Source organism: Ovis canadensis, chromosome 1, assembly GCF_042477335.2.
Source record: "Ovis canadensis isolate MfBH-ARS-UI-01 breed Bighorn chromosome 1, ARS-UI_OviCan_v2, whole genome shotgun sequence".
NCBI lineage: Eukaryota > Metazoa > Chordata > Mammalia > Artiodactyla > Bovidae > Ovis > Ovis canadensis.
In genome coordinates, this window is record NC_091245.1 from 3,799,854 (window position 1) to 3,824,252 (window position 24,399).

General features: G+C 50.9%; 1 protein-coding gene across 2 annotated transcripts; it reads left to right on the forward strand.

The window, feature by feature from the left end:
- Nucleotides 1-49: 49 nt before the first annotated feature.
- Nucleotides 50-24,067, forward strand: ILKAP (ILK associated serine/threonine phosphatase). Of its 2 annotated transcripts, XM_069543783.1 has the most exons (12): nucleotides 169-310; nucleotides 7,308-7,373; nucleotides 7,822-7,878; nucleotides 10,767-10,886; nucleotides 12,149-12,275; nucleotides 13,322-13,428; nucleotides 13,764-13,857; nucleotides 14,138-14,225; nucleotides 15,605-15,726; nucleotides 21,710-21,829; nucleotides 23,290-23,371; nucleotides 23,819-24,067. In XM_069543783.1, the coding sequence occupies exons 1-12, from the start codon at nucleotides 256-258 to the stop codon at nucleotides 23,957-23,959; spliced, it is 1,179 nt and encodes a 392-aa protein (XP_069399884.1). In that variant the 5' UTR covers nucleotides 169-255; the 3' UTR covers nucleotides 23,960-24,067. The 2 variants fall into 2 exon arrangements, with proteins under 2 accessions (XP_069399799.1, XP_069399884.1); XM_069543698.1 differs by lacking the exon at nucleotides 7,308-7,373 and having other exon boundaries at nucleotides 50-310.
- Nucleotides 24,068-24,399: the final 332 nt, after the last annotated feature.

Here is a 24,399-nt window from a genome sequence, read left to right on the forward strand (position 1 = left end):
GGCGGCGGAAGCTGGACCCAGTGCGCTTGCGCGCCGTCGCCCCGCCCCCGCGCGGCCCCGCCCGCGCGCAGGTCTCTGGGGCGGCAGGGCCACGCCGTGCGCCGATTGGTGGCGTTCCGGGCCCGCCCTCGGGTGATTGACGGCTCCCGGGCCGCCGCAGCCTCCGCCTCCGCCGCCCCGCAGCCGCCGCAGGGTGTGGAGCCCGCCGCCGGTCGCGGGCTGCGCGTGTGCCGCAGCCGCCGCCCAGCCTCCGTCATGGACCTGTTCGGGGACCTGCCGGAGCCCGAGCGCTCGCCGCGGCCGGCTGCTGGTAAGCGGACGGCCGCCGGGCCGGTGAGGGCCAGGAGGGCTGGCGGGCGCGCGGGAGGGCGAGCGCGGCCTGCACCGGCGCGGGGAGCCGGGCCTCCGCCATGTTCGCTGCGCAGGAGGAAAGGCCGCGCGCGCCCCGGCGCCCTTTGTGCGCGGCCGCTTTCGCTCACGGGAGCCCCGCGCCGCCGGCCTGCGTCCCGACCGGCCGCCTGGGGAGCTGGTAGTCCCGGGCGCGCTCCCGGTTCAGCGTTTTCCTGTGCTTTGTGTTCCGCGTGTACCCCGGCGACTGAAGTGGTCCCCGGCTCGGCTGCTCGTGATTCTGAGGCCCAGAAGAGAGGATTCTTTCTCTCTGCGTCCTCCGATCTTGCCTGGTGACTCGGAGTAGTTTTTTTGTTTTTGTTGTTCCCTCTGGGCCCCAGGAAGTCCCCTCTCCCCAAAGGGAAGACCATTCGCCCGGTCCGCTCCTCACCCCCGGCTGCCCCCTGACCTCGGCCGCCGTGCGTGTCCCGGAGGCCGGCGATCGGAGCTCCACGGGGTAGCCCTGCGGGGACCACCAGGCCTGGTCCTCTGTCCGGCGGGTTACAGCCGCGCCCAGGCCGAATTTGGCAAGACTTATTCACGTTTTCAGGTGCAAGACATTCAGCTGGATGCTGTGGTTTAGGAATCCCCCCCCCCCCGCCCCCCGAGCCTAACTCGGTGGCAAAAAACGTGGAAACTCTTCAGAACACTTTTAAGATTCCAGGCCCAGTTCAGCCCCACTCAGCTTGCAAGCCCGGAAGGTGGGGCCCGGCCTCTGTATTACGAAATCCGCAGCTGATTTTGTTGGACAGCCCGGGAGCGGGTCTGGAGACCCTGGTTCGGCAACTGCTGTTGTCTTAGGGGCATACGAAGGTGACTGACACCCAGCGTTTGCTTCCTTTCAGAGAAGCCGAATTCTGAATGCGAGTGGTTGACATCGAATAGGGCCAAAGTTAATGACTGGGAAATGCTGAATGTCCCGGGAAAGGGATGTTTGTGGTCCGTGCACGGAGAGTTGGGTCGGAGGTGGTGCTGGACTCGGGCCTCCCAAGATGGATAGACTTGTAATTTGCAGAGATTCTAGGCGAGGGAACAGTGTGCTCCTTGGGGAACGTTTGGCTCTCGGGTTTGCCTGCGCATCCAACGTGGAGGAGTCGCGACTTGCGACTCGGATCCAGGAAGACGGCTCCCAAGAAGGAGTTGTTCTGCCCTCCGTAGGGCCTGGATTCTGTCATGTCACATGTGGACGCCACGCCAGTCTTAGGAGGCCGTTAGTCACAGTAACGGCACTGTTTCCCGGCAGAACATGTCATTTTGCAGATTGTTTCCTAGATTTCTTTTCTAGATTGTTCTCGTTGTGGGCGAAAACGCTGGCTTGTGTATGCAGGCTTTTTGACTCTGTTGGTGGAGGATAACTTCTGTCTGAATATATTCGGGTCAGAGTTTGCCTTTGCAGATGCACCTGTAAGCCTGTCATTTTCTTTAATCGCCATCACTTTCTACCTGAAATTAATTTGGGTCCACTCAGGCGGAAGGGACCCCTGAAAGATACAAAACTTGCGGAGTCTTTAAGTTGGTCCCTGGCAGGACATGTCCGGCCCTGGCTGAGACGGCAGGGTGGCAGAGGTGCTGCGTGCTGTTTAAACCGCGGTTCCCTGAAGAGGGGATCAGTGACCTGCCTCCTGCCTGTGAGGAGTGTGCTGGCCCTGCCACAGGTTCTCCTTGGCTGAGTGTGTTTTCTGTACGAGCGTTAAAAGCAAAGAAGGCATGCTTTCTGAGTTCGCTGATGACAGAATGCTGACCGGGATAAGTACTAAAGTGAGTACAAAGTCAGAACCCAAAGTTATCTTGACAGGCATTTAGTTAAAACCAGTAAGATCAAACTTAACAGGTTAAAAAAAAATTCATTTGAACAAGAACAGAAACTGATTTCACGGTTTTGTAAAAGTACTTTGATTTTTGAAAATTTAACTCAAATGTCATACTTTTTGTTTCTGAAAAATTGTTGATAACATTGAATCCAGAGTGAATGAGAGGAAAATAAAGTTGGCTTCTTGAAGTAGATGGAGAGCGGAGGCTAGATTGCCACCGTCATAGCCCTCAAAGGAGGTGCAGGTGTCCCAGGTTTCTGAGCTAACGCAGGAGCAATAAAAGACCTAGTCATTTTCACAGACCCTGGAAGAGCTGTTTGGGGCATGTACTCAGACTGGTTTCAGATCCTAATTCTGCTCTTACTGTCTTCTGTGGCTGTTCCTGCATCTGAAAAATCGGTGTTGCCGCCTACTGTTACCCACAGGTTAGAGAGAGTGCTGTGTGTGGGGAGCAGAGGCTCTGTGCTCAGTGCTGACAGATGCTGGTGCTCTGTAGAGGTTACTCTATGAGTTAACTTTCACAGCTGTTCCAAAGAGGGGGAAGTGCCCTCTTAAATGGATTCTGTGAAAACGCCAAGTGTCCAAAGGGAAGAAATATCCACTCCTCTGATCATGTCAAGTGTATTTTACTTAGTGCTTTGATTTTTGCTTTGAACATCACGTCTAATGTTCCGATACCAAACCTCTTACTTTTTGTGATCTGAAGAGAAATATGGAAAGAATACAGTAAATGTTTTCAGATTTTGTGCTGAAGTAAAGGTTTTCATCCCAACCCTTAACAGGTTTTGCTTGCTGAGTGAAATCGTTTCTAAAGTACAGTATACATACTTATTTAAAGAGGACGTGTATTTGTTCACATCAGATGGAAATGGAATTTCTTTGCTTGTTGTTCAGTCTCTAAGTCATGTCGGACTCTTTGCAATATCATAGTCATTAAAGTGCTGATTGATGTCTTTGAAGGTTGACAGCTTATATTTGGTAGTCTGAACAAGTTAAAGGTGTCTTGGTTTAAAGTCATTTGTGTAGTAATCTGGTTTCAGTTTTATAGGGTGGTTCTTTCACTACACCAGTACGCTTGAAAACTGATGGTCTGCTGTTGACTAAAATACTTGATTTGCAAGGCATCCTCAAAATATTTCTTTTTCTGAAATTGGAGAGCTAAATATAAAATAAAGGCTAAGGTATTAGAAAAAACTTGAACTAATTGTAAAACCTCAGGGTTAGTAAGAAAAAAGTCATTAAAAAATTAAAATGGATTTAGCTATGTAAAAATAAAAAGTTTTTGCAGTCAAAGTAGCACAAAGGCAAAAGACAAACTGAGAGAAAATAGTTGCGGTACCATTACTAAAGGTTACTACCCTGGTAAGGGAAAAGCTCAGACAAATTAACAGGAAAAAGAGGTGGCCCGTTAGAAAGATGGCCAAAGGATGTATCCTGACAGTTTACAGAAGAGATGCAGGCGCCGATTGATGGGAACTGGTGCTCAGCTTCCCCGGTCACTGGGAAGGAGCAGCAGGCCAGGGGTGTGCCGTGTTTCTCACTCGGCAGATTTGAAAATTGGCGCGATAATGAGCATTTAGAGAAATGGACATTTTCATAAAGTGTGTTGAGAGTGAAAGTTACCCCAGCTTTTTTGGGAACACATTTTGTCATTTGTCAAATTTCTTTGTTTGCTTTCTGACCAGCAGTCTGGCAGATAAAATGAGGTTATAAGTCTTGGGCTGTTCATTATGGCATTATCATGTAATAAACCAGAATCACCCCGCATGCCCATCAGTGAAGGGCCCGGGCAAGTGAGTGGCAGTGCTTCCTGTATGTTGTAGGATAGGGGCGACTGCGGGAAAGAATCCTTAGACCCAGCGTGCATGAACAATGATACATGTAGGGTGTCGTGTATAGTGGCGGCAGTGGCTCATGGTAAAGAATCTCCCGCAGTGCAGGAGCCGCAGGAAACACAGGTTCGATCCCCGGGTTGAGACGATCCCCGGGTTGAGATGATCCCCTGGAGGAGGAAATGGCAACCCACTCTAATATTCCTGCCTGGAGAACCCCATGGACAGAGGAGCCTGGCGGGCTACAGTCCATGGGGTCGCAAAGAGTCGGACACGACTAAAGTGACCTAGCAGCAGCATCATTGTGTATAGTGTACGTCTCCCTTTTAAAAATTAAAATAAACAAATATGGTTCAATAAATGAGCATAAAGGGAAATGGAAAGTATACACTAAGGTGTTATTCTGGTGGGGATAGGTGGGGAAGTGGGCCTTTTTCTAATACATCCGTGGTATTTGGAAAACATACACAGCTGTCCGTCACTCTCTGCGGGGGATCAGGTCTGGAGTCCTCTTCAGATCCCAAGATCCGAGGATGCTTAAGTCACTTATATAAAATGGTGTGGTATAGTTGGCCCTTTGTATCCACGGGTGGCCCTTTGTATCCACGGGTCAACTGTATCGCATTTATAGTTAAAAAGAAATTTCAGGTACAAAAAGCAATTTAGGCAAAATATTTAAGCTTTCTGTTGCTATAAGTAGCTATTTTTTGCTAACCTGAATATGATCAGCCCAAGAGTATTTTTGTCAGCATGATATGTAACTTTCAGTAGACTTAGCTTCAGAATGTAAATAACTAAAAAAAAAAAAAAAATCTAGATGAGATGAACTGTCATGAAAAACCTGTTTTCTGTCCTGTTTGTTTCTTTATGAAAGTTCTTGTATTTAGAACTCAGGGACTACTTCTAAAGTTAAGGTCAAGGTCACACATGGGCCAATGATTGCAGCCCCAGATACTCTGAATTACTATTTATCCAGCACAGAATGTAAGGTTCTGGCTAACTGGAAGTTCCCTTTATAGCATCTGTGATGTACAGATTGTTTTTAAAGATGCAAACTGTTCTAACTTTGATCCTTATGATGATGTGGAAAGGTACTCCAGAGATCTTATAGCCTTAGGATTATCTTTGGGGGGTTGTATAAAGGTTAAATGATCCTTGTGAAGTTCCAGTAACAGCGAGGAGGCAGTATATAACATCTCACCAAGAGCATGTGCTGGGAAAGCAGGTTGCCTGCGTTTCAACCTCCGCTGCTCACTGGCTCTTCTCTTGGACAGTTACTTAAGCAAGTGCATCAGTTTCCTTATCAGTAAGTAACCATAATAATAGTACCCACTTCATAAGATTATTGTAAGTATTCAATCCATGAAAATATGTAGAGCACTAGAGTAGTTCTTGGCAGGCAGTGAATGTTTAGTATCATTTGCATAAGCCATTCTCAGTTGTGGCCAACAAAACTCTGAGATGATCTCACTGTGTTTAATTGCAGTACCACTCAGAATATTCTAGAGTGACAGAGAGCAGTTGAGGTTCACTCTGTTCACCAGGGGAAGAGAGGCTGTTCTCTGGGGCTGGTAGTAGGTTTGAGGCACTCTACTAATTCAGCAAAGGAGAGCGGCCAGGCTAGTGCTGAGCTGGAAACCCTCTTATGAGGAATGCTTGCCAGGACCGAAAATGTATTACCTGGGTAAAAGAGGACTCCCCCTGCCTCCCTGCCGTGGACACTGCATTTGGAAAGACCTGATATAGAGAGGTAGTTTAATTCAGAAATTAAAATGTGGCCCTGCATAAGTGGAAGGGTTGGTTGCTCTTCAGGTCGGCCTCCTCTCTGCAATGTCCCTCTGTCCCAAGATGCCTGGTGCTCTGACCCCGCTGAATATAGTGCGACTGTTCTGGCTCATCCTGTTCAGTTTGGAGTCTGTTGAAATGGCTATGTTGATGCCTAGACTTCCCCTGGAAGTGGCCTGCTGAAGTGTCAGTGATTCTTGGGGGAGGAATAGCAGTGAGTGAGCGGTCATCCTAAATGCCTTCAGTGTCCTGATGCTGGTTCTGGGTTACTCCCCATAGAGTGTGCCACTTGTGAGGAAAGTGAGACTGCTTGTAATTACTTACTGTCTTTATGATAATCCTAAGGGAGAAAACGGTAATTTAATGAAATAGCCATTCCCTGTTTGTGTTACGGGTATAAAGCAAAAGAGTTACTTTTTGTTAAATTAGGAATTTACCAGGTATTTAATGTACTTCTGACCTAAAGACTCCTGAAGAAATTTCTTTCCTTGGAGTTTATAAATTTTACTTAAAATTTTTAGTTTGTAAAAAAGTAGAGTTGATACCCAGCTCATTTCTAGGCAGAAAGACAAGATGGATGAAACTTTCGGGGCACACATGTTGAGTTGGTTTTTAAATGGGTGCATCTCTGTGTTTGAGCTCTGAGGAACGAGATCAGTGTGTTCAGTCTCAGAGGACGTGGACACCCACATCTTCATCTTTAGCCCGTTGTTTCCCCCACATTCCTGTGGGCTGGTTCCTATATTTCATAACTTAAGTAGAAATTTTGAGGAAAGCTGGAGAAGGAATAATGATTAAATTTTATGTGGAAAGGGATAATTGAGTATAAAACATTAAGACGTACTTTTGTTAGGTAAATCTTTAGGTTTTTAAATAGAAGATTTCTTAGCTTTTTCCTGAGTTTATCTTGGAGTATCTAAAATTCCTCATTTTCTTCATAGATATTTATTGAATTGGGCTCTGTGCTGGAGACACCAGGTTAAGACAGATTCGGGCCTCTCACCATCTCTCTGCTTGTGTGTTTAAGATTCTACTTGGTAATTGGTTCAGAATGTTATTGAAATAGGATTTTTTAAGATCGGTAGATCTTTGAAGAGTCCCTTTATTGAGGTTCTGAGATAGAATTATTGTTTTGCTCTAGAATCAGTTTTTTCTTCTCAGGATTCACTCTTAAAGAAAGGTTTTTTAAAATGTGTTCCTTTCAATACTGAAATTAGCAAGAAAAATACTTGTTTTCCTCAAAACACTCAGTAGCCCCTAAAATTCCTGTTGGATTGTCCTTTATTGCTTGTATATTGACTGTAACTGTTGGAAACAAATGTCCATATTAAATGACTTTGAGAAAGTATTTTTGGAAACAGTTACTCAGTCCAGTAGAGAGGAGAAGATCTGAATTCACTAGCTGCCTTATCGCAGAAGACCCCCTGCCCCCCTGCCCAGCCCCACCTGGCCGGTGTCCACGTGCTCTCTAAGCAGGTGTTCCATGTTCTAGGGAAAGAAGCTCAGAAAGCACCTCTGCCCTTTGACCGTCTCCCTCCGGCCAGCAGTACTGACTCAGGCACAGTCTCCAGGCTCTCCCAGGTGTGTGTCGACGTGTCATCCTGGGATGGTAGTTGTCTCAGTCTTTCTCCCTTTCCCCCGTTTTCAACACACAGATGTTTTAGGTGTTGGACTGTCTTAAGTTTTGAATCCATGGCTTCAGGTAAGGCAGAAAAACCCACTAGTTGCTAGCCCTGAGGAACCGCGCGAAGATGTTGAGCAGTGTTCTCTGGTTCATCGGAGCGTCTGTTTTACTAGTGGAATAAGACTGAACTCTAAGGCAGGTTTTCCATCTCCTTTGAAGTGATGAGACTTAAAGGAGGTTCGGGACGCTGCGTGCACAGCATGAGCTGCACTGGATTGGCGCGAGAGCTATGGCCTGTGTGGGCATCCTGGTGGGATGGACTCGGAAATGTGCGCCCCCGCCCCGGCTTTGTGGGCTCACTCGGTGTTCTGCTGTGTTTCAGGCTCTGGGGGACCTTTGCTTTTTGACGATCTCCCGCCAGCCAGCAGTGGCGATCCAGGTAAGTGGTAGGGAAGCTAGTCCAGTGTGCCGATGGAAATAATATATGATGTTTTACATAAAGTGTGTTTACTTATAGCTGTAAAAAGCCTTAGGATGACGAATCATAATACTACATAAAGTTTATTAAAACTAATAGATAGCAGGAATTCCCTGGCACCCTAATGGTTAGGACTCAGTGCATTCTCTGCTGGGGTCCAGGTTTGATCCCTGACCGGGGAACTAGGTTCCCGCCAAAATGAATAAACAAACAAACTAAACTCAATAGATACCCTCAGTTGGGAAGCAAAAATATACATAAATACTGCATCACTTTTTGGTGATTATTTTCTACTGCTTGGAATTTTAAGAATTCAGTCATTTACTTTGACCTTTGTTATTAATGTTCTTTAAAAAAAAAAAAAAATCTGAGTCTGTCATTGTAGTTTTGCCTTGTTATGTTCCTGGCAGATCCAGATGTATCCAGCGGAAAAGCATCTGGATATGTGAAGCACTTTCCACATTTCACACTGAAAAGATATTTTCAGTATCTCTGATAAGTTAGTCTTCTGTTTTATGCCACTTACAACGTGGAAAGAATTGTGATCTTTAAATGAAGTTGGAATGACACTGCTTTACTGACTGGTATAGACGGCGTGCAGGAATTTGAATTCTTGAAGTTTAAGACCTTAGTTAATTAATTTCCAGTCAGTGCTTTTATGTTTGTCCTCAACATTCCTTTTGTTTATTTCATTTTTGTCAAGCCTATTAACCCTGGCTGTACTTGTTCCTGTAAATGTTTAACTTTTCCTTTTACGTCCCAATTGAACAGAAGGGGAAAACAGAGCAGATTCCTCTAGGTTGTCATACATGACGAGTCTGTTATTCCGTCTGAGGACTTCTCACATGGAACTCCCCCAGAGGGGGTGGGGCAGGGCGATAGTGGGGGGCAGGGAGGATGCAGGCTGTCCTTTCATATGTGAGTATCTTCTAGTGTGGAATGACCTTCCTTATGTTGTCAGAGAGAACACTTGCTGCTTTTCAAGTATATTTTTCTGTATTATTAATTAGTTACTACTAAGTCATTGGAATTAGTCTAACCAAGTATGGATTAAGTTAGTATCTTTCCTATATTTGGGCTTCCCAGGTGGCACTAATAAGTGGTAAAGAACCCTGCCAATACAGGAGATGTACGAGACGCGGGTTCAATCCCTGGGTTGGGAAGATCCCCTGGAGGAGAGCACAGCAACCCACTCCAGTATTCTTGCCTGGAGAACCCCATGGACAGAGGAGCCTGGCCAGCTACAGTCCCTAGAATTGCAAAGAGTCAGACATGACTGAAGTGACTTAGCACACACACATTTCTGTATTTAGAAAAAGTATCACAGTCATCTTTCACAAGAATTCTCAGATTCTCAGGCTATGTGTCCATACAAAAATATTACAGCATTCTCATACAGTTTACCCTAAAACCTTCCTAATAAAGACAGTGCTCTCAGTTATAATGAAAGTTAAACGTGTGCAACTAGGGCTCTGAACAGATTTAGTTTAAGGAGGGTTCAGGATAGTTATGTCTTCGTTATCCTTAGGGCAAAAGGCAATAAACTAATAGTAACTTAGAGGACTTCCAACACCATTATTAACAGCTTTTTTTTTTTTTTGGATGTAAAATCCAATCTTGTATCCAATATTTAGGATTTCTTGAGAAGACTTACTCTTCTCAAGCAGGCAAGAGCCATTTACAAAAGTTGACTTCATTCTAGGCCATGAAGTAAGTCCTAGTACAGAATCAATACCGTGTGTAGACCACATTCTCCGATTACAGTGTAATTTACTTTGAAGGCAATAACAGTTTAAAAAATTTCTCTGTTTTCCAATTTAAAAGAAAGGAGGACTTTTTTTCATACACATTTGGAAAACTGGAACACAAACAGTAAGTGGCAGGAGGCTAATGGAGAGACCATTGAGAGATCCATGACATTGTCCCAGTTAATTTGGCTTACCCTGTGGGGTAGGATGTGTGTGTTACATTGTTCCAGAAATCTGTCCTTTGCAAGTAACTGATTATTCTTGAGGGCAAGAATGTTTCCTTTTTCCCCTCAGTACTCAGAAAGGTTTGGCAAAGAGTAGTTGAATGAATAATAAATGGTTGTATGCTTTTATACCTACGTGGAGAGAATACTAGGGCCATTCATGGGACACTTGATGGACCAGGGACTGTGATGAAAGCTTTCCATAAGTTTTCCCCATCAGTTTTAAACAGCCTTCTGAGAGGACAGTTTCCTCCCTGTTGTGGTGAAGAAGCTGAGGCCTGCAGGTTGAGTGACTTGCCTTAAGGGCACACCCCTTGCCAATGGCAGAACTGAGGCTTAAAACTAGACTCTGTTCCGCAGTGCGCGCTCACTGCAGGTGCCCTGAGCTCAGCTTTGAATAGACACCCACCCCTTTGCAAGCGGGAATGGCTTTAGCAGTGCTGTTCTGCCTTTCAGGATACAGATGGTTCTTATAGCCTGATATTGGTCTCAGCTTAAGCCTTTGTTAGTGTTTCTGGGCTGGTTCAGGATGTTTCACTTCGTAGGTTTTGGCAAATGTATACGTAAGAGCTTGTGGATATAAAATACCATGTGATGTGTGTGCCATAGCCTCAAAGTATGAATGTGTGTCTTTTACCACTGAGAAGCCTCTCACATAACCTCTCGAGGCCATCTGAGCAGGGCCTGGGTTTTATTTGTGGGCACCCAGGGCACTGCCCCACCCCTCAGAGGCATGGCTATGACCACTGAGCCTCCCTCTCTGCCAGGCCTCGCTCGAATGTCCTTTCGTCTCCGAGGGCTGGGAGGGAGCCAGGTCTGCTCGGGACTTTAACGTCTATAGCTGTGTTTCTGTCTGGTTTTTACTTTATATTTCCAGGCTCTCTTGACACTTCGATATCCCAGGAGGTAAAGAATGAAGGGAAAGGATCAAAGAGAAAAGCCTCTGATGAAGAGAAGAATGGCAGTGAAGAGCTTGTGGAAAAGAAAGTTTGTAAAGGTTTTCAGACAGTTTGAAAACAAATGTATTAGACTTCATATTGTGAGACAACCCAGAGCAAAAACAAGCTTAGCTTTCCAATGATAACACTTCCTTTCTGTGTCTGTGTTTGAGAAGTGGATAGGGTTCCCTGTTTGCACATGGATTTCCGAGTTCACGCGTGCTTCCTCACTCCTTGCCCTCCATGCGCTCCATCTCTTACTCACCTTCGGTCAGGTAGGAAACCTGCCTTGGTCCTTCAGGGGTTAGAGACAGGTCTACTCGGCCTTGGTTAGCGTGTGGGCCCCCAGGCTCTCTCTGACTACATGTCCTTGACCTCCGCCTGTTGATTAGCAGTTGGAATTCTGTGAGGAGCTTGCAGGCAGCGCCCCAAGAGATGACCTGAGGCTGGAAAGAGCAATTGAAATTTGTCGTCCGCTTTGTAGCGTGTCACAGTGCGGGAGGAGTAAGTGAGGAGTGTCAGCTGGATAGAAAGCTGTGGCTTTTCACTGGCTGCGGCCGTCAAGCCACTTGGTTGCATGCGGCCAGTGGTCTCCAGCAGAGGCCGCAGGCTCCCGCGGAGGGCGTGAAGATGCAGGCTTCAGTGTGGCTGGCCACTGCCTGGAGCCTGCAGAGCGCTGTGCTTGCCCGCGGGCGCCCTTCACGAAGGGCGTCAAGCACTGACGTGGCTCTCAGTGTCAGAAACTGAGCTCAGACCAGCCCTTAAAGAGAGATTCCTACACCTCCAGTGGGCTCCTTTTTCCTTCTCCTGCCTCAGTTAAAGCAAAAGCAGCTGATCTTTCCATTTGTTGTTCAGTCTTCCAGCCTAAAGCCTGGAAACACATATTTCCAATGTATCAAACAGGGCACTTGGGGTAAACTACTTACTTACGTTTCTCTAAACTAGAGATTTTTCTGTCTTCATGAAGTTACTGACAGGCGAGATTTGCAAAGAGCTCCTTGCCCTGGTCCTGTCTCACTTCTGTGGGGTGATGGCACGCTCCTTGCTCTGGTGCTTTGACCAGGCGCTCTCTTTGGAAGAGCCGTTCTGCTCTGACTTGCTGTCGCCTGCTGTCTCCTCTCCGCTGCTCAGCCTTGCAGAGGCCACCCATTCAGCAGTGGTCTGCTTTCTGTAGCAGACTTGCCACCTGGGAGATGCCTGGCAGGGCAGCTCTCGGACACTGCTGGGTAGAACAGCCGCAGCTCCCTCTCACTTGCTCTGGGACTAGGGCGTCTGGAGAGGAGGGCGCAGTTTTGTATTGGCTTTTCGTTCTCTTCCGTAGCCTCTTCGGTGATCTTCGGCCTGAAAGGCTACGTGGCTGAGCGGAAGGGCGAGCGGGAGGAGATGCAGGACGCCCATGTCATCCTGAATGACATCACCGCGGAGTGCCAGCCCCCCTCCACTCTCATGTGAGTGTCCTGCTCCGGCAGCCCGGGTGGCGTAGAAGTCCATTCTGATGCTGGTGCGGTAGCGAGGGCCCAGAAGGAGACCAAAACAGCAGAAGGCAGACGTGGAGTTTTCCTTGCAGTGGCATAAAGTGACAGTGAAGGGAAAGGTCTGGAGGAAGAGCCCTTGTCCCCAAGAGCAGGAGTGTGCTTGGAGTTGCTTTTAGAGCCTGGAAAGGGGCTTTGGAGAAGCCTCAGGAGGCTTGTCTTTTGGGAACAGATTTAGTTTGGGGACACCAAGCCATAACTAGTAGATGCCACACTGTAAGATTCTGAGTTATAAACCACATGAGAGGTGTATATATATATATATATATCACATTATGTGTAATATTATATATTGAAATATATATATACACATATAATAGAATATCAGTCAGCCATTGAAAAATAAACTTTGCTGTTTGTACCAACATGGATGGGCCTCGAGAGTACACCCAGCAAAATAAGTTTATTGTCTCATGGCTCATGATGTCCCACATTGAGAAGGGATTCTAGAAACATTGAGGAAAAGAGCAGCTCTGCAGAGTAAATGTCATTTCACACAAGCATATTTGTTCTTTCCTTCTTAAAGCGGTTTTTTAATGCTGTTTATCTGTGTGTGTGAGTTTTCTGGCAAACTTGAAAGGGGAATAGCAATAGGAGTGGTAGAATAGGCTTTAAGAATTCGGTATCAGAGTTTGAGCGGGCGTTCTGAAACTGCCTGTTCTCTTACAGGTGTCTTTGACTGTCAGTAATTTGTCTGTGTGTTAGTGTTTAAAACTAAATCTGCTGTAAGTAGAAACCTAAATCTGTTCTAAATAGAAAAGTGTTCTGAATATTAGTGAAAAATCAGAGTTAACAGATCTTGATTTTTGAAGCAAGTGTGAGGTTTTAATTTTAAAATGTCATGGATGTTCCTTCAGTATTATCTTGGGTACTGTTACTGCTTGCTGCTCGAGTTAAAAGCTTTAATGGAGAGGAGTAATCTTTGCCTGAGGATCTTGCTGACTCTTGGTTCATCATTCCAGCACCCGGGTTTCATACTTTGCTGTTTTTGATGGACATGGAGGAATTCGAGCCTCAAAATTCGCTGCACAGAATCTGCATCAGAACTTAATCAGGAAATTTCCTAAAGGTGAGGCTCAGAGCTCAGTCGGGTGGCGTTCACCTCGGGGTTGGCTCTTTGCGCTGCTGAGGGAGACATCACTGGCTTTAGTGAAGAATCCTGGATGACGGGAAGAGCCCGGCTTAGAGGAGGCTGTGCCGAGGGGAGCAGGGGCTGTGCGGCGGGCGTGGCGCTGGCGGTGTCTGGGCGACGGCGCCTCTTGCCTCTGCACTTGGGAGGGTACTCAGGCCCCCACGTACAGTGCAGGAAGCACCGCTTGTTCTTGGCCATAACCCAGGGTGGCGGTGGCGGGAGGGCCGTCTCCTTCCCTAAGGCCTCGCTTTCTTTCCTGCCTGCCGCCACAGGAGATGGGATCAGCGTAGAGAAGACCGTGAAAAGGTGCCTTCTGGACACCTTCAAGCACACCGATGAGGAGTTCCTTAGGCAAGCCTCGAGCCAGTAAGTGTGGCCGTGTGGAGGCCTATGAGTGGGGGCGGGGGTGTGGTGTCCTAGACGCATCTCAGGCCTTCCGATACAGTGTAATGCCAACGCTCGTTGTCTGAAAAAATCTAGCACCAAGTAAGCGCTTACAGCTTAATGAAATCTGAATTTAAAAAAACACGTATCAAAGGAACCGTCCATTTTAAAAGTATGACACTTCCCTTTCAGCTCTGGAAATTCAGTCTCAGAGTGCTAGCATGTTGATGGTGACTGTCTCTGATGTGTTTCCCCCTTCTAGGAAACCTGCCTGGAAAGATGGGTCCACCGCCACGTGTGTCCTGGCCGTAGACAACACTCTCTACATCGCCAACCTTGGGGACAGTCGGGTATGTGGCTGTGGTGCCGCCCACTGAGACAGCAGCGCGTCCGAGGGGGACGAACTGTAGGCAGCACTGTTGAATATGGTTACAGCCACGACGGCGGGGTTGAAGCTTCATCCTTGGGGGGCTGCTCCAAGGGCTCTGTGGCAGAGTTAAAAGTTCTGGGTCAGGGAATGGCTGCCAAACTGGAGGCTGTTCTGGGAAGACTTACACCCTGTCTGTCCGACAGGTACAGAGCTGTGAGTTGGAATTTAATTGGCCCTCAAGTAAAACTACTTCTATTTAAACAACTCTTTGTCTTCATTTCTTTGACCTCAGTAGTAATGAATGAAAAGTAGTAACCCCTGCCTCTCCAAATTATGTAATTTCAAAATAACTCAAAAGCTGTGACTAGAAGAGTGCTTGGTGATGGGATGAATGTCCGCTGAGCCTAGGACTCAGGGCTGAGGGAGGAAACCCAGCTGCTTCCCACTGATGACGGCCTGCATCGCGTCCCGGCTGTGGGGGCTGACAGACCTGGAGGGAGGGCTCCTTGGGGCCTCTGCAGTCCCTGCTGTCTCCCTGGCCAGGAGCGGACGGCCCCTCCCTGCCGCTCGCTTGCCAGCCAGCCTCCGTGCTTGTGCGGCAGCCTCTGGACAGAGTGACCTTCCCGGTCGTCAAGCATCTTCAGACCTGGACATCGCTGCTCCCCACCCTGGTGCTTTTAGGGTGACTTGGGATTCGGGGCACTGGGAGCCGTGAGCGTCCCAGATGAAAGCCCTGCCCCAGTGGGGTCTGCGTTGGGGTGACCCTCTAGTGGATCTCTCTGGTGGGACTGCCTCTTGTGCACGGGCGTTTAGACCAGAGGACTTAAAAATAGCATGTGTATGCATTAGCCAAAAGAGAGACGTTGGAGTCAGACCCAGTCTCAGTCCTGGCCCTGTTCTGTGACTCCAAGCATGACGCTTATCCTCTGGGCCTCAGGCTTCCCCCTCTGCAGAGTAAGAGGTTTGTGCGGAAGTGCCACACAGTAAACACGGTGACGGGAGCACGCAGCCATGTACCTGATCAGCCACCAAATGGGCCAGTGTAGGCTCGGGGAACAGTAGCGCCTGAAGGGGCCTTGGTACTTTTTAGGGACCTCCCTGTCACGTCACAGGTGGGAAGATGATGGCCTGGTGAGGGGAGCAGGGGGCTGTGGTCACCCAGCTCTTCTCTCCCTTAGTGTTTGTGTGTGTGTGTGACACCACTTTGCCACTTGATTCTTCTGACACTGGACCCTCTGAATTCAAGTTTGTCAGCAGGAGGCTGAATCTGAAAGTCAGTTGTTAACCTTGCTCTTCCCCTGTCAGCGTTCGGCACTGGGCTTGTTCAGTTTCACACCTGTTGCACTCTCGTCTTCCCAGGCAATCCTTTGTCGTTACAACGAGGAGAGTCAAAAACACGCAGCTTTAAGCCTCAGCAAGGAGCATAATCCAACCCAGTATGAAGAGCGAATGAGAATACAGAAGGCCGGAGGGAACGTCAGGTAACCAGAGGGTGGCAGGGGCTCCAGGAGGGGGGGCACCGTGGAGTGAGCCAAGAGGCCTCCGCGGGTAGGGCCTTCTGCCTTGTACAGTCTTCAGCATGATGAGACTGTTTTAGGTCTAACTTGGTGAACACGTGTCATAGGATTTCACGTATGTCCAAGTGGGAGCAAACAATGTGTGCAAGAAACGTGCTTCCCTACATCTCCAAAAGGATTCCTGTCTCAAATTCAAGCTTACCGTTTCCAGCATTTTCTGTGGTCCTAGGAACTTTCCTAAAATCTATTATTTGTCACAACTGGATAAGCTACACTTTGGGCAGTTTCTCCAGAGAGAAAACCTGAAGTGTGAGACAGTAGCGTGAGCTGGTCACCCCTGGGCTTCCGGGAGCAGCTTCTCAGGCCCAGGGCCGCTCTTGCCTGGCTCAGTCGGCCGCAGTTGTTTGATCTGTCTTTACATCTTTGAAGACAGTGCCAGCTCTAGTTAAGCAGGGCTAAGGACGCGGCACTAGGAATGTCACCAGGGGTGTTTTCTGGTTCACCTTAGGTTTGAGCCATTTAAGATTTCGTTGGCTGTTGGAGATAAGGGAGAAGTGAGGTGCCAGTGTGAGATGGCAGCTGCTCATCCTTGGAAGTGTCTTTCCTCTTCTGTTGTTTACTCGGGGCAGTTTTTGTTGTCGCTCCAGGCTATTTCTGGCCGGTGGTGCAGGGAGGTCTCTGGAGAGGAGTCAGAATTCTTGGGGTTGGTTAAAAAACTCCAGGGTTAGTAAAAGGTGATTTTGGTCTGGGTTGTGGCTGTGTGCGTGGGCCAAGAGAGAATTATAGACTGGGGTCTGACCTCGGCCAGTGCCGTGCCTGGGCCTCCGTGGCTGCTTGTGGGAGCTCATGCCCAAGAGCGTGACCTCAGCGTCAGGGTCAGTGGCATCGCCTTTTCCGTCCTTTCTTAGAACTTTAAAATTCTGCATTTGTCTGAGCTCCTTGAGAAGATTTGACAGTAGCATTTCTATGGCTGAAAATGAGATCAGCTGTATTGCATTTACTTCCTGGTTCCCAGTCCCCGTTTATTAAGGACTGTGTGGACTTAGGGTGCACCTCTCGATTTGAAGAAGACAGTGGGGGTGCTCAGAGACAGGAGGGGTGACTTGTTCCCGAGCTAAGGGCTGGGCTGTGGCCCATCTCCTGCCTGAGGCTGGGGCTGGCATGCGCTTTCTTTTCGTCCATGCCCTCTCACTTTCATTATTAAGATTTTCAAACATGCAGAAAAAAATTTTAAAATAGTAAGCATTTAAATATCTACTACCTAGATTCAGTAGTTATCATTTTGCTGTATTTGCTTTGTCTGTTTATATGTGTGTGTGCGTGGCTGAACTATTTAAAAGTTAGTTGCAGACATAACATCTAAGAAAATAACCATTCTTTAGTTTGTATTAGGTTATCTTAACATTCCGTCTGTACCCTCATTTCCCCAGTTGTCCCCAGAGTGTCTGTGTTGGAAACCAGGGTCTTGTCAGCATTGGACTTGCGTATTTCCGTGAAGAATCATCTCTGCTTTGGCTTGGATCGTGTCCCTAGTCCACCCTTGTATAGGGTCGCCAGCACCGTTTAAGGTGCCTGTATGTTATGTCTTATAAAGCAGAATTTAGGTCCGCAGGCTGCTTTAGATCCAGGTTACACGTTTTCAGTAAAGGGATCTGATGGGGATGCCAGGCACTTCTGCCTGCCCCCACGTCAGTAGCCGAGTGCGATCACTGCTGGAGACGCGTGCTGCATGCTGGCCACCGTGCGGCAGCAGACGGCTCCAGGTTAGAGGACTTGTCTCTGTGTGTAGCCTGCTGGTAGTCTGGGGAGGTCCACTTGGGCACCTGTGACTGTTGCCAGTCAGCCTTTCAGCTGACAGTTTTAGCGCCCCTCAGTGACCTTGCATGAATCAGCTACTTCACAGGGCCGGCAAAGAGGACCATCGACTTCCAGCTCCCTCTGCATGTGGTAGCAGGCATCTGGTTAGGAAAGGCTTTCCTTCATCCACAGGGGGTGAACCAGTCTTTCCCTGAAAGCAAGGTATGTGTTGCATCTTCCGTCACCATTTGCAGAGAGGGGACACCCACGGTTGTGGAAACTAGTGGCTCCCGTCTTCGCTCCAGGAGCCCCTGCAGGTGGGTTTCTGTATCCAGGGCACTGACTCTGGCCATAGAGGCAGGGTGTTCTTGCTGCTCGCGTGCCCTCGGTGGCCAGCGGGAGGGAGCACCTTCCGCACGTCTGCTGGGCTCTAAACAGCTCCGCGTGCTGGGGCTGCTGGGGTCGCCTGCAGTGGCATCAGTTCACACCCGTTCCAGGACAGAACCAGGACACAGACACACCTCTGTAGCCTGAGTCTGGATGGCTCCTTCTCATTCAGACTGAGCGTTCATCGGGCGTTATAGGGCTTTCTCTTAACTTCTTTGACTCAGTAGCTGTAGTGTCTCCTTTTATCCTGAAAATCTTGGTTCCTAATAACGTTGCATATTTATTTGCCAGAATAGCTTTTTGAAACTTGTAGCATCAGCAGCGTCACTGTTACTGAATGTGAGTTCCTTGCGGTGCTCTCAGCTGTAGTCTGTGTCTCACTGAGGATGTACCGAGTATTGTGTGTAAACGTGGAAGAATTGTTTTCCCTGTGGTTTTGTGACACTCGGGTTATCATGATCACTAGCTTCATTTTGTTTTCAACTTCAGGGCTTTTACCCCCTATTATGAAGCACTTACGTGGTGAGATAGGAGCCCACTGTTGACAGCCATTGTGGAGCACAGCATGGCAGCTCCTTACAAATTAAAGATAGATCTACCATCACAACATGGTAAACCAGTACTTTAATAGAGAATGAAAATAAAAATGCATAGACCTGCCACGTGAGCCAGCAGGTCCAGTCCTGGGTCTGTGCGCCCCGGAATTCAAAGCAGTGGATTTGAACCGATACGCGCGTGCCCGCGTGCCCGTGTGCCCAGCATCATTTTCCACGGTGGCCACAAGGCAGGAGCAACCCAAGCGTCTACCGCTAGATGAGGAGACAAAACATGGGCCCTCCATGAAATGCAAGCGCTGTGCAGCCTCGATAGGCAGGGAATCCTGTCCCATGGACCACCCGTGAGGACAGCTTGCCAAGTGGAGTGAGCCAGACGCAGAAGAGCAGGCACTGCTTGATTAAGTGCCCGAGCGGCCAGCGTCCTTGTCGGGACGGAAGGCAGGACCTGGGGGGGGCGGGGGGGGCGGGTAGTGGTCACAGAGTCCTGGTATGGCACTCAGCTGCTTGCTTAGAAGCGGAAGTGAAGATGACCGATAGGAAGTTACACACTTTACCATGATTTTAAAAGGGAAGGAGACCCACATTCACATGGTTAGCCCTCTAACCCAGAGCGGAGACTTGCTTTCGCGCCTTGTTCTCTCCCCCTCGTCTGCTGGCCTTCCCAGCGTGTCTCCGTGTATGCGCTTTACTTTCCTCCTTCGTTACGCTGAAGCTCGTGGACTGGGTGCAGTGCCTCACGCTGCTTCAGGAGAATTCCTCAGAGAAGGTGAAGACAGCTTGATGTTTATTGTACGAGGAAGGGAAGCTTACACCTGTAGCGCCTCCTCGCTGCGTGTCTGATACGGTCTCCGATGACAGGGAGACAGTTCTGGAGTCACATGCAGTCCTGCCCTGTCGCACCCATCCTGCTGAAACTCCAGGCCTTGGCATCTGCCATCCTGGGACGGTCAGAGGAAGATGGAGCTTCCACCTCCCAGCCTCAGCTTCGCGAGCCCGTTAAGACCACTGTGTCCCTGGGCCAGAGGAGCTGCAGGCAGAGCAGGGTTCCGCTTGTCCTGGTAGCCAGGGTGTTGGTCTCTGTGCCCCTCCCCCGCTGTGAAGGGAAAACCAGATCAAAACACCAGCAGAAGGCACTGCGGTCAGGAGATTCTGGTGACAGACTCTGCACCAGTGGGACAGCCGATGTCTGCCTGACGGGTGGATGGAAGGGAGGCGGGAAGGACGCTGCGTGGGGCACAGGCCGCAGGTGCTGGAGGGTAGGAGGCCAGGCCTGTGGGCGGCAGGTCCCCGGGGAAGGCAGGCTGGCTCGGGGGCTGGGACTTCAAAACCCACTCCCTGCCCAGCACGGTGGGAGAAGACTGGATTCTCGCGGATTGCCAGGGAGAGGCCGAGCAGAGCACACAGCGTCTTGTGCTTCGTGGGGGAAGCTGGCTGTGTGTGGAGGGGCTGTTGAGGCTTTGGGTGGGCGCAGTCCGTGACCCACGTGGCTGGTTCTGGGCAGCCCTTGCCAGGAGCAGTCATATTAGACTCGCTGGGCACAGAGGGCAGGTGGTGTGGCTGTGCTCCTGTGACGTACAGCCTGCGTCCGCCCGGGCCTCTGCAGCCGGCTGGTGCCCGCACCACACACACCCCATGCAGCCTGTTGTGCCGAGGGCAGGCAGAGCGGCAGCAGCCCACTGGGTCGGCTTCCGAAGCGTGAGTGGACTCTGAGTTGTCCTGGTGGTACCTGGGTCTTCGGTCCTGCTTCTGCGCACACGCAGTCTTGTTGAAACAAGCTGGGTCTGTGACTCGGGAGGAGGCCGCGCCAGGCGCCCCGGCCCTCGGTCCTGAAGATGCACTCTCTGGTCCGCCGGCTCCGAGCTGCTGCCTCTGGCGCGCTAAGGGCTGAGGGTCCCCCATGCATCTCTTCCCCCTCAGCTCGGCGCCAGCGCCCTGTGCTCCCTCTCGCTTTTTGTTCTGCTGTTCGTACCTGGGAAGATTGTTCAGCTGCTCACAGATACCAGCACAAGTCTTTGCTGCTGGTGGTTTGGCTGTGACCACCGACCGGGAGGGTGACTGAGGGCCAGCGAAGGGCCAGGAGCCAGGCGGGATCCTGACTCAGAGAGCGGCCCCAGCCCTGGTGGGCGGGCGGCTCAGCTTCCAGGGCGTGTTCCCCGTTGGGAGCCCCGTGGTGACGTGGCACCTTTGCGCACAGCTCTGCGGTTGGCTGAGCTCTCTGCCCCCCTTGTCGAGTGTGGCGTCTCCTCTGGGCTCACACCTGAGAGCCTGGGTGCTCGGGCATGGTAGCTGCCTGAGTGGCAGAGCAGGTGGCCACCAGCATTGTCCTTGGGAGTGGCAGGCATGGGGCTGCTCTCCCTGATGACAGGACCGGCTGTCCTAGGCCCTGCAGTCACCTTTCCCTCTCCTGATTCTGTCCAGAGTCCTGTCTGTATTTAAGTCATTAGACCATGTTCATACCCAAGGTAAAGACACTTGCTTCTGAAGCAGAGGGTAGTCACTTTCAGGTATTTTCCAAACCTAGAGTGAAATGCAAAATATCCCCCTATCCCAGCCGTTTGTAACCCTGGTGGCTTGAAAGTGAAAGAAAGTAGAAGTCTCTCAGTCGTGTCCGACTCCTGGCACCCCCGTGGACTGTACAGACTGGGATTCTCCAGGCCAGAACAGTGGAGTGGGGAGCCTTTCCCTTCTCCAGGGGGTCTTCCCAACCCAGGGATCGAACCCAGGTCTCCCGTATTGCAGGCGGATTTTTCACCAGCTGAGCCACCAGGGAAGCCCAGGAATACTGGAGTGGGTAGCCTATCCCTTCTCAAATCAAACCGGGGTCTCCTGCATTGCAGGCGGATTCTTTACCAACTGAGCTATCAGGGAAGCCCATGGTGGCTTTAAGGTAAAACAGATGAAGCCAGGTCTGTACCCAGTCAGGCTTGACTCTGGGCTTTGGGCTGACGAGTGAGTTAGGCCCGGCGCGCCCACGAGCCAGCTTGAGGGGGCGCTGGTGCCACCGGTGTGCGGGGCAGCGGGCCGGTAATGACCCGGGTCAGGAAGGCTACGCGCAGTGCTGCAGCGCTGTGTCATTGGCGGCTGAGGGGCGTGGATGCCGCAGGTCGCCTCTTTCACCCTGTCCCACTCCTCTGCTTTTGAGCTCAGAGTCTGGGCCCTGGGAGCCTGGTCTCAGGTGGAGTCTGATGTGCCTCCTCTCGCTGCAGGGATGGGCGTGTCCTGGGTGTGCTGGAGGTGTCCCGCTCCATCGGGGACGGGCAGTACAAGCGCTGCGGGGTCACTTCGGTGCCAGACATCAGACGCTGTCAGCTGACCCCCAACGACAGGTAGGCTCTCGCGGGGCACGGGGCGGCCACCTCCCTTGTTTCTCTGCTGACTTCTTCCAGTTCGCGTACTGAACCTGGGGTGGCAAGCAGCCAGCCGTGTCTTAGGCACCGTGCTGGGCTCTGCAGGTGCAGGGATAAATAAAATCCCATTCTGCTCTCGTGGGTCCAGCCTGACCACGCATGAACAAGTGTGTCCAGTCCCATATGTCTTAGGGGTGCGGGTGCCCCGGGAGCCTTTGGCCGTGGCCGGAGGGAGACATGCGTGTTGCAGAAAGCAGGGCTTTCCCGTGGGGGACAGACACCAGGGTGGTGCAGTAGGACAGGATGCAGGTGTGGCTGGCTGATGCCACGGGGTGGGGGGGGCGGGTGGCATCGGGAAACCATGGCAGGCACTTGAGGGCAGGTTGCAGAGGCCTGGGTTCTCTGCTGAGCAGTCTGGGTTTTAGCTTATAATGGGAGAATCATGGGAGATTTTTAAGCAGAGCCGAAGTAGTTTGAAGAAAGAGACCTCTTGTCCACCTCTGTTTCTGAGCTGCTTGAGAATAAGGCCCTGTGCCTGGCAGGAGAAGGATGGGGTCCAGGGGCCTGCATCAGGGGCGTGGGCACGGAGGTGGCAGCAAGGCGCCGGGAGGCCAGTGCTGCTGGGGGTGCCTTTCCACACCCTCCACGCCTGCCTCGGCCCCTCGGGGCATGTTTCCACCCGCCACTCCAGCTCCCCGGGTGATGCCTCGGGAGAGTCTTGTTGCCACATGAGACCAGGCCCTGTGTGGTCCCTGCTGGGCAGCAGAGCAGAGCCCCCTCCGGGGTCTGTCACCTCGGCAGAAGGGGCTGGCACTGCTCGGACTGGAGCCCTGCCAGGCCCCAGGCACAAACCACGTGCGTGCAAATGCTTGCTGAGTGAGCGCCCAGCCAGAGGTGGAAAACCAGGACCTGGGTGTTGAAACGAGGAAAGAGACGAGCGGGAGAGCCGGAACTGTCCCACCCCTCCATCCCTGTCAGAGAGACTCCCCTGGGAAGCCTGGGGGGCTTTGAAAGGGATGGAGGCCTCTTCAGCACTGAGAGCGGGTGGCTGTCTTCCCTTCACGTGGGCAGAGAGCACTTGACGTCCCTGAAGTCCAAGTGTCTGTCCAGTTTGGGGCACGGATTGAGGCCTGTGCGACCAACACTTACCGTGTATTTACTGTGCCGCCTGATAGATCTTCCTTGGTGACCTTCCTGGAGTTTGTCTAAGAAACTGGGATTGGGTTAATCCCTAACTTTGGTGAACAGTGTAGTCTCCGTGTTGATGAATACCATCTCACCCAAAATATTTTTAAGTAGCTTTAACCTTGATCTTGTAGATGTTAAATTGGTTTTAAAATGTTTAGCTTTTGAGTAGTTGGCCAAATGTTACCTCCGTTGCCAGGCCATTTTGTAAAGTTTGCTGATAAAACCCATTTATGTTTCTCTCCATGTCGTAGGTTTATTTTGCTGGCCTGTGATGGCCTCTTCAAGGTCTTTACCCCAGAAGAAGCCGTGAACTTCATCTTGTCCTGCCTGGAGGTGAGTGCTCTCAGAATGGGGTGGGTGCCCATCGTTCTGGCTGCCTTTGGGCTTCAGAGGAGAAGTCCTGGGCCCCGTTCCTCCCGTGTCCCTGTGCAGTCCCGGGCCCCCTTCCCCCTGTGTCCCCGTGCAGTCCCGGGCCCCCTTCCCCCCGTGTCCCCGTGCAGCCCTAGGCCCCTTCCTCCTGTGTCCCCGTGCAGTCCTGGGCCCCTTCCCGCCATGTCCCTGTGCAGCCCCGGGCCCCCTTCCCCCCGTGTCCCCGTGCAGCCCTAGGCCCCTTCCTCCTGTGTCCCCAGGGGAGAGTGGGAGCTCCATCCAGGGCGCTCACCACTCAGTTTCTCCCCGCCCCCCCACGGGGACTGGGAGCAGTTGTCCCTCATGGGGACCATCTCAGGAATGGTGGGGCGTGGGACCCCTGTTCACCAGCACCCCTTTCCTACCCGGTAGGACGAGAAGATCCAGAGGCGGGAAGGGAAGCTCACCGTGGACGCCCGCTACGAAGCCGCCTGCAACAGGCTGGCCAACAAGGCGGTGCAGCGGGGCTCGGCGGACAACGTCACCGTGATGGTGGTGCGGATAGGGCTCTGAGCGGGCGCGGCCTTGACTCCGAGGTTCGTTTTTTGTGTTGTGCACATTATGTGTTTCGTGTACTCCTGTGGGATGCCCATGGCTGTAAATAAAGGTGTTTTTTCTAGACTTTTGAGTTATTTATTACGTCTTGAGCAACACCTTGACCTTTCGGGGTCGTGCTTGCTTTGAATGTGTGTTGGGTCTTTCCTTGCTCAGTGTCGCGGGCCTCTCGGATGGGCCAGTAGTCGTGGCCGTGAGCTGCTCACCGCGCAGGCTCTGTAGTTTAGGGCTCCTCTCCCGTGCTGCTGCCCCCGATAACTGGCTGGGGAAGTGGCATCTCACAGAGGGGAGTGTGAGGCGGTGACTGGCGTAGACAGGCCAGCGCCAGAACCCAGGGCTGCTGGAGGAGCTGGCTGCTTTCAGCTCTACAGACAAAAATAAGCTGACAGAGAGTTAAT

Bases quoted from the DNA above. Each gene is read 5' to 3' on its own strand.
- ILKAP (XM_069543783.1), top strand. From the start codon at position 256: ATGGACCTGTTCGGGGACCTGCCGGAGCCCGAGCGCTCGCCGCGGCCG. The intron at 12,276-13,321 runs GTGAGTGTCCTG...TCATCATTCCAG, and splicing joins CAGCCCCCCTCCACTCTCAT to CACCCGGGTTTCATACTTTG. The intron at 13,858-14,137 runs GTAAGTGTGGCC...TCCCCCTTCTAG, and splicing joins CTTAGGCAAGCCTCGAGCCA to GAAACCTGCCTGGAAAGATG.